We start from the raw sequence: 9,103 nt of genomic DNA on the forward strand, positions 1-9,103 counted from the left end.
TTTGTTTTTTTTTTTTTTTTTTTTTTTTTTTTTGGTTGACTAGCAGTCTGTGAAGCACCAGAGGCCAGAAAGTTATCCTTTAAACACAGGAAACAATATAAAACTTTAATTTTCCTAAATTTTGACCTATGCTATTTCTCTTTAGGTCCTAGCCATAAATATCCTGGGTCGTTTCTTATTGAACAATGACAAGAATATTAGGTAAGTCAACTGAAATATGTCTTTCATCTTGGGTATTGTAAGCCCAGTATTTTAAGAGTGATTTTGCTCAAGATTACACATGTATTGAGTCACATATCTAGAACTTATAGCTCAGAATTTTTATGTTTTTCTGGTCTTAACACTACAGTTTTGTAAAGACTTGAGGATTTGTCTCATGGCATATAGTCCTATTTGTTCTGTAAATCGGGAGTCAGCATAATTTTTCTGTAAAGGGTCAGATGGTAAGTATTTTAGACTTTATGGGCCATGGAGTCTTTGGTAACTACTTACCTCTGCCCCTTAGCATGAAATTAGCCATAGACAATATGTCAATGATGAGTGTGGCTGTGTTGAATAAAATTGATTTACATCAAACTTGGGAACTAGTATGAAAAAAAATTTTGATATACAAAAACAGCAGAGAGCTGGATTTTACAGGTAGGCTATAGTTTGTTGACTGACCCCTGCTCTAAATTAAGAAAAATGTAACATTTCAGGTAGCAAATCTGGAATGTCTTTGTGAACTCCAGCTAGTTTTAGCTAGTTTTTTAGGTAAATGAATTGATCAGTATTATCTTTTATTTTGGTATTTTCCTGTATGTAGTACGTATTCCTGCTTACCTGTTTTTCTAATCAGGAGAAGTTTTTCTTATATTAAACATGAAAAGATGTGGAAGCTAGGTGCAGTAGCTCACACCTGTAATGCCAACACTTTGGGAGGCAGAGATGGGTAGATCATGAGCCCATGAGTTCGAGACCAGCCTGGGCAAGATGGCAAACCCTATCTCTACAGAAAAATACAAAAATGAGCCAGGTGGCTTGGTGGTGTGCACCTGTAGTCCCAGCTACTCTGGAGGCTGAGGTGGGAGGGTCACCTGAACCCAGGAGGTTGAAGCTACAGTGAGCCGTGATCATGCCACTGCATTCCAGTCTAGGTGACAGAATGAGACCCTGTTTTTGTTTTTTTTTTCTCTCTCTTGAGACAGAGTTTTGCTCTTGTTGCCCAGGCTGGAGTGCAGTGGCGCAATCTTGGCTCACTGCAACCTCCACCCCCCGAGTTCAAGTAATTCTTTTGTCTCAGTCTCCCGAGTAGCTGGGTTTACAGGCGCACGTCACCACGTCCCGCTAGTTTTTTGTATTTTTAGTAGAGATGGGGTTTCACCATGTTGGCTGGGCTGGTCTCTAACTCCTAACCTCAGGTAATCCACCTGCCTCGTCCTCCTGAAGTGCTGGGATTACAGGCAGTGAGCCACTGCACCTGGCTGAGACCCTGTTTCAAAAAAAAAAAAAAAAAAGATGTGGAAATAATTATTGTGGCATCCTGAATTATCTTCTCCTTCTAAAGAACACTTGGATTGCCAGGTGCGGTGGCTCACACCTGTAATACTAAGTAGCACTTTGGTAGGCTAAGGTGGTAGGAACGCTTGAGCCCAAGAGTTTGAGACCAGCCTGGGCAACATAGCGGGGGACTCCATCTCTATTAAAAAATAAATACATGAGTAAAATTTTAAACCTTAACATACTAAGTTAAACACGTGGATTTTAGACTCAAATTTTTATAGAGGCAGTTTTGATACCAGTATCATATAAAAGCAGAGAAAACTCAAATGGTAAAATTAAAATTGCATTATGGGGCAAAGGCAGCCTTAAAAGGCATATTATATGCTGTCTTTGTTTTACTATTTGGAAAACTTTAAAAGAATTGAGTCAATCACTTCTATTTATTTTATATTTAATTTAATTTAATTTATTTTTTTCTGAGACAGAATCTCACTCTGTTGCTTAGGCTGGAGTGCAGTGGCATGATCTCGGCTCACTGCAAGCTCTGCCTCCTGAGTAGCTGGGACTACAGGTGCATGCCACCACGCCCGGCTAATTTTTTGTATTTTTAGTAGAGACGGGATTTCACCGTGTTAGCTAGGGTGGTCTTAATCTCCTGACCTCGTGATCCGCCTGCCTTAGCCTCCCAAAGTGCTGGGATTATAGGCTTGAGCCACTGCGCCCAGCCCCAATTTTATTTTTTTTGAGACAGAGTCTCGCTCTGTCGCCCAGGCTGGGGTGCAATGGCGTGATCTCAGCCCACTGCAACCTCAGCATCCCATGTTCAAGCAATTCTTGTGCCTCAGCCCCCCAAGTAGCTGGGACTACAGGCACCTGACACCCATGTGCCCGGCTAATTTTTATATTTTTAGTAGAGATAGGGTTTCACCATGTTGGCCAGGCTGGTCTTGAACTCCTGACCTCAGGTATCTGCCCGCCTTGGCCTCCCACAGTGCTGGGATTATGGGTGTGAGCCACCATGCCCGGCCTACTTTTAGAAGTTTAAATGGACTTGACCATGAATGCAAATCTAAAATCCAGAGCTTCTCCTGGTTGCTGTTATTTTAGATTATGGTATCGCTTATACCTTTGAAATGTTACTTTTATGCTCACTAACTTTCTTTTAAATATTTAAAAATGTGTGCTTTCTCTTATCCATTAGACGTCTTTCTATTATTTAAACAGAGAAAAACTATCCCGAATTTTACATTTTAACTCTGTTATTTTGCAACTGTTTCATCTAGATACGTGGCTCTGACATCTTTGTTGAAGACTGTACAGACAGATCATAATGCAGTACAGAGGCACAGAAGCACAATTGTGGACTGTCTTAAAGATTTGGATGTCTCAATAAAACGGTAACAAACTGAGAGCCTTTCTCAGTCTAGTGCTTTTGGTAAATTGAGTGACAGATTATTGATAGTTCTGTGCCCCTGCCATGTGATACTTTGTAATAGTTTTCAGAGCAAGAGTGTTGACATTTGTGTATTTAGTCATTGTGTTCATAGATGGACTCTGCTGAGTGAATCCTTTTTTAGAAAGGATTGGCAGGGAGAAGTTTAGATTATTAAGGAGGCCAATAAGAATACTTAAGTGCACACTGAAGTTGTCCTTGGCTCTTTGATAAGTATAACAGGCACAGAGTATCTTGGCAAAAGTTTACCTAAGGGAGGTACTGTGCTTTGTGTGTTGGAGGATGAAAGTACGGAGTGATCCATCGGCTAAGTGTCTTATCACAATGCTGACACTCAAACTGCTGACAGCACACGTTTTTCACAGTACTTACCCCCCAGGATCCTGAAGGCAGTGTGTTTCTTAGAACAGTGTATCCTGAAATGACTGTTAGGCAGCAGATAGCACTCTCAAAAAGCATAAATCCCTTCCCTTAATGGAGTAATTCTACTGGATCTCTTCTTAGAACTCTAGGTGTTTGTAGAACCTAGCTAAAGTTGGCCTCTAAACTTTTGGTTGTATGTTCAAATCTAGAACAAAGTATATTTAAAGCGATCTCTGAAACCATTCAGTCAACAAACATTTATTGATGCTGAGTTCCTTTGATTTACACAGAACAGGTACAAATAAAAGGTGCTAGGTACTTGAGCAATCTATAGATAAGACCTAAACTTAATAACACCAACTTTTATGTAGCACTTTGCAAAAGATTTTTTAAGTACCCTCTCAGTGGGTTCTCAGAGCAAGCCAATGAGAGAGCCTAAGCAACTACTTCTATCCCTAATTAACAGGTTAGTTAAAATTCAGTCCCACAGGGATCAAATGACTTAACCTAAACCTTAATCCTTGTAAGGGGCAGTCCTGGGAATGGATAGTAGCCTTCTGACTCTTTTTGTGTTGTTTCTCTCTAGCTCATTACTGGGTTGTGAATTTCAAAAGAAGTGAAACCTGTGTCTCTTTGACAGGATATGTAACAGTAAGAGCTTAGACTCTGGAGCCAGACTGCCTCATTTCATATTCTGACTCTGCCTTTGATAGACTAGGTCAAATTACTTAAACTTTCAGTGCCTCAATTGCCTCATAAGTAAAATGCAGATAGAAGGGCAACCACTTCATAGGGGTATGCAGGATAAATTGAATTAATATATGTAAATTACATAAGCACCCTATAAGTTATTATATCTAAGGATTGAATTTTTGCTACTTATATGTTAGCTTAGCTAAGATGAAAGTATCCGCTACTTGTTAATTTTTTATTTTTTTTTTGGAGACGGAGTCTTGGTCTGTTGCTCAGGCTGGAGTGTGGTGGCGCGAACTTGGCTCACGGCAACTTCCATCTTCTGAGTTCAAGCGATTCTCCTGTCTCAGCCTCTTAAGTACCTGGAATTACAGGCGCCTGCCACCACACCCAGCTAATTTTTATATTTTTAGTAGAGACGGGGTTTTGCCATGTTGGCCAGGTTGGTCTTGAACTCCTGACCTCAGGTGATCTGCCCGCCTTGGCCTCCCAAAGTGCTGGGATTACAGGCGCGAGCCACTGTGCCCAGCCTAAGTTGTTACTTTTGAAAGTCAGTGTACATACAGTGTTTGATATTATTGACCAAGTATGGAAAGATGCATATAGTAACCTTACAACTTTTACATGTTAAACATTCCTATTTTTCACTTCATTGCCAACTTTGAATAGGCAGTTATAGAAACTCTTATTTGTCCTCATAGCACATGACATTTTTTTCCTTCTCATGGCCCTCATTTTCCCTTTGAATTTTTTTTTTTTTTTTTTTTGAGACAGAGTCTCACTCTGTTGCCCAGGCTGGAGTCCCTTGCCTCACTGCAATCTCTGTATTCCGGGTTCAAGCAGTTCTCCTACCTCGGCCTCCCTAGTAGCTGGGACTACAGGCACCCACCACCATGCCTGGCTAATTTTTGTATTTTTAGTACATAAGTGGTTTCACCATTTTGGCCATGCTGGTCTCAAGCTCCTGACCTCAGGTGATTCGCCCACCTTGGCCTCCCAAAGTGGTGAGAAAACAGGTGTGAGCCACTGTGCTCGGCCTTGAATTCAGTTTTTAGTCTGAATTTCTGCATACCTTTTGATAGAAACTATGTTACATCATCTTTGGACAGAGTAGGGTGTAATAAAAGTAGAATATGGTGACTTCACATGTCACATTTTTAAGGAATGAGGCAGATAGGTATTATTATTGGGTAATACATTTGTTGCCCCTCTTTTTGAGACTCTTAGGTATTCTAACTTGCACATTTGTAGAACAGCCTGTTGAACCCAAACTGCATGTTTGGAGTTTAGTGGTATATCTCATAGGGACTTTTGAGGAAAAATATTGCATGAAGATTCAAAATATCAAAACTAACTTTGATTACGTAAAAATACATCTCCTTGGTATCTCATAGGGACTTTTGAGGAAAAATATTGCATGAAGATTCAGAATATCAAAACTAACTTTGATTACATAAAAATACATCTCCTTGGTTATTTTGTGTGCAAAGATTGGGATCACAAGATTGTGCAAGGACGTTAGCACATCTGGCAGTGCTTGGTGTTCACAGAGTGCATACCTGGGTCTTTGTTTCATTTCCACTATAAATTTTGTAACTGTTTTTAATTTTTCCCTTCTGCAAGGCGTGCAATGGAATTGAGTTTTGCCCTGGTAAATGGGAATAATATCCGAGGCATGATGAAAGAATTACTTTATTTTCTGGATTCCTGTGAGCCAGAATTTAAAGCAGACTGTGCATCTGGAATCTTTCTTGCTGCAGAAAAGTAAGATTTAATTTTTACCTTTATTGGTAAAGTCTGCTTGGAACTTTTGGAAGTGTCTTTAAAACATGGGGAGGGGGCTGGGTGCGGTGGCACACACCTGTGGTCAGCAGTTTGGGAGGCCAAGGCAGGCGGATCACGAAGCCAGGAGTTTGAGACCAGCCTGGCCAACGTGGTGAAATGCTGTCTCCATTAAAAATACAAACATTTGTTGGGCCTCGTGGCGCGCGCCTGTAGTCCCAGCTTCCCAGGAGGCTGAGGCAAGAGAATCACTTGAACCTGGGAGGCAGAGGTTGCAGTGAGCCGAGATTATGCCACTGCACTCCAGCCAAGTGACAGAGCAAGACTCCATCTCAAAAACAAAACAAAACCAACAACAACAAAAAAAAATGGGGAAACGACTGTAAGTATGTTTAAAACACATAACATTTATTTCAAGCTCTCAGCTGAGACCAAAAAAATTTTACACTTTTATGAAATCTTCTCGTTTTTCTGTTCTTTAACCTCTCATCTCTGATGCTGTTTTTTGTTTTGTTTTGGTTTATTTGTTTTGGTATTTTTTTTTGAGACAGGGTCTCACTTTGTCACCTAGGCTGGAGTGCAGTGGCACAATCTCCCAGCTCGCTTCAATCTTGACCTCGCCAGGTTCAGGGGATCCTCCTGCCTCAGCCCCCCAGGTAGCTGGGACTACAGGTGTACGCCACCACACCCTGCTAATTTCTGTTTTTTTGTTTTGTTTTGTTTTGTTTTTTGTAGAGATGGGGTTTCACTATGTTGACCAGGCTGGTCTCGAACTCCTGGACTCAGGCGATCCGCCTGCCTCAGCCTCCCAAAGTGCTAGGATTATAAGCGTCAGCCACCACACCTGGCCTATAGTGCTGTTTTAATAAAGGGAATAGAAAAGTTACAACATCTGAATTGCTGCTCTATGCAGAATTTTGAGGAAGTACCTTATGATTTTAGTAGTATAGCTATTCTTTCTCTTCTTTCCACTCTGAATTTAAGGAAACAAGTTTTTAGTTCTAATGTTGTTGTCTTGGTCTGAAAACAGTTCGTTTTTTTCTTTGTTCTTTATCCTCTCCCGCCCTGACTGAATGATCATTTTCTCTGAAACTGAAAACAAATCTCATTTCTCAGCTTAGCAACTCTTATTGCGATCTTATGGGAAACATCTGAGTTTGACTAAATACTCCCTTTTTTTTTTCTTTTTTTTTTTAATTTTAGAAATGGGGTCTTGCTCTATAAGCCATGCTGGAGGGCAGTGGGCCAGTCATAGCTTACTGCAGCCTGGACTTCTGTGCTTAAGCCATCCTTCTGCCTCAGCCTCCTGAGTAGCTGGGACTATAGGCGCAAATCATCATGTGCCACTAATTTTTTAATTTTTATTTTGTAGAGATGGGGTCTTGCTGTGTTGCCCAGGTTTGTCTGGAACTCCTAGCCTCAAGCACTCCTTCCTCCTTGGCCTCCCAAAGTACTGGGATTATAGGCATGAGCCACTGAAGTCAGTTGACTGTATACCATTTTATCACTCTCTAAAATGGCATTTGTTGCTAGATTTGAAGTTGAAATGTTTCCACATATGTTCACTTATCCAGGGAACCTAGAAAAGACTGTAGGACAGGATTTTCTTTTCTTTCTTTCTTTCTTTTTTTCTACAGTGAGCTGGCTCACTGTAGCCTCAACTTCCCAGGCACAGGCAATCCTCCCACCTCAGCCTCCCAGAGTAGCTGAACTACCGGCACCCACCACCACACCCAGCTAATTTTTGTATTTTTTGGTGAGACATTCACCATGTTGCCCAGGCTTGTCTCGAACTCCTGAGCTCAAGCGATCTCCCACCTCGGCCTCCCAAAATGCTGGGATCACAGGTGTGAGTCACCCTGCTTGGGCAGGTTTTTCTAGTCACTGAAAACAGTATATTTTGCTGGTTTCAATTGTCCCTTTCCATTGTTTTTTTCAGGTATGCACCTTCCAAACGATGGCATATAGACACAATTATGCGTGTTTTGACAACGGTAAGTACTTTTTTTCAGACAGCACATACAGAGTGCTGGGATATACTAATAAATGTGGCATACAAATCCTTTGTTATCGTGAGGTTTATGTTCTAGTCAGGGAGGTAAGAAATTCACAAGTAAATGGGTAACATTAATGTCAGTTAAGAATAAATGCCATGAAGAAAAACCTAAAGCAGCATGGAGGAATATAATGATGGCAGGATAAGGTGGGATATAGGGCAACTGGCCAAGTGTTTTAGATTAGAGTAGTCAGGGAGGTCTCTCAGAGGAGATAACGACATAACATTTGAGTAGAGACCTTAGAGACGTGAGGTACGAGCCATGCAGAGATCTTGAGGAATAGTGTACCATACAGAGGGAACACTAAGTGCAAAGACCCGAGGTAGGAGCAAGCATGGCTTGCTTGGAGAGCAACAGAAAGGCAAGTAAAACTGTAAAGTGAGAGAGGCAGAGAATGGTAGGAAGGATGTCAGAGACATAAGCAGGGGCCAGACTATGTAGGCCTTATGGGAGCTTGCATTTTATTTTGAATATGTTAGGAAGCCATTGCAGGGTTTTGAATGGCTAAAGTTACTCAGGATTTGAAATCCTGTTTTGGGTGGGATCCTTTCTTTGGCATTCTTGCAGAAATTTGGGGTTTCTGTATTTATTATTCAATTAGTAGGCAAGGATTAGGTATTTAAGAGTAAAAATGCAAGTGCAGTGACATGTAAGAAAAAACCATTTCCATCTAATTAAGTCACTACAAGTAGATACTGTAAAGGAAAAGTCACAAATTTAACCATATTAAAATTAAAAACTTGAATAACAAAAAGGGGAACAGTCTACAGATTTAAAAGGCAAATAAGGCCCGGGGCGGTGGCTCAAGCCTGTAATCCCAGCACTTTGGGAGGCTGAGATGGGCGGATCACGAGGTCAGGAGATCGAGACCATCCTGGCTAACACGGTGAAACCCCATCTCTACTAAAAATACAAAAAACTAGCCGGGCGCGGTGGCGGGCGCCTGTAGTCCCAGCTGCTCGGGAGGCTGAGGCAGGAGAATGGCGTGAACCTGGGAGGCGGAGCTTGCAGCGAGCTGAGATCGCACCAGTGCACTCCAGCCTGGGTGACAGAGTGAGTCTCCATCTCAAAAAAAAAGTAAATAAATAATAAAAAATTTTAAAAAAGGCAAATTAACAGCTGGGGAAAAAGTGAGGTATCATTTTTTCACATTTCATAATTTTTTATCTAATTCTCAGTATTAGAAAATAGAGAAACAGGCAGTATTCTTCACTTTATGGGAGTGTAGGATGATGCCATCTTTTTTTTTTTTTTTTTTTTTTTTTTTTTTTTT

The 9,103-nt window shown here is 41.0% G+C and overlaps 1 protein-coding gene and 1 non-coding gene across 4 annotated transcripts in view; both read left to right on the forward strand.

Annotated features, from left to right (window-relative positions):
- AP1G1 (adaptor related protein complex 1 subunit gamma 1) overlaps positions 1–9,103 on the forward strand; it is an 88,474-nt gene that overhangs the window by 54,569 nt on the left and 24,802 nt on the right. For all 3 annotated transcript variants that reach the window (XM_025369980.1, XM_025369982.1, XM_025369981.1), the window contains 4 exons: positions 146–201; positions 2,766–2,879; positions 5,615–5,755; positions 7,713–7,767. In XM_025369980.1, the coding sequence (XP_025225765.1) occupies positions 146–201; positions 2,766–2,879; positions 5,615–5,755; positions 7,713–7,767 (366 nt within the window). The remainder of the gene's footprint in view (positions 1–145; positions 202–2,765; positions 2,880–5,614; positions 5,756–7,712; positions 7,768–9,103) is intronic.
- Positions 3,205–3,290, forward strand: LOC112614881. The gene has a single exon (XR_003117183.1). It is a non-coding gene; the product is annotated as a small nucleolar RNA SNORD71 (small nucleolar RNA).

Source organism: Theropithecus gelada, chromosome 20, assembly GCF_003255815.1.
Source record: "Theropithecus gelada isolate Dixy chromosome 20, Tgel_1.0, whole genome shotgun sequence".
NCBI classification, from domain to species: domain Eukaryota; kingdom Metazoa; phylum Chordata; class Mammalia; order Primates; family Cercopithecidae; genus Theropithecus; species Theropithecus gelada.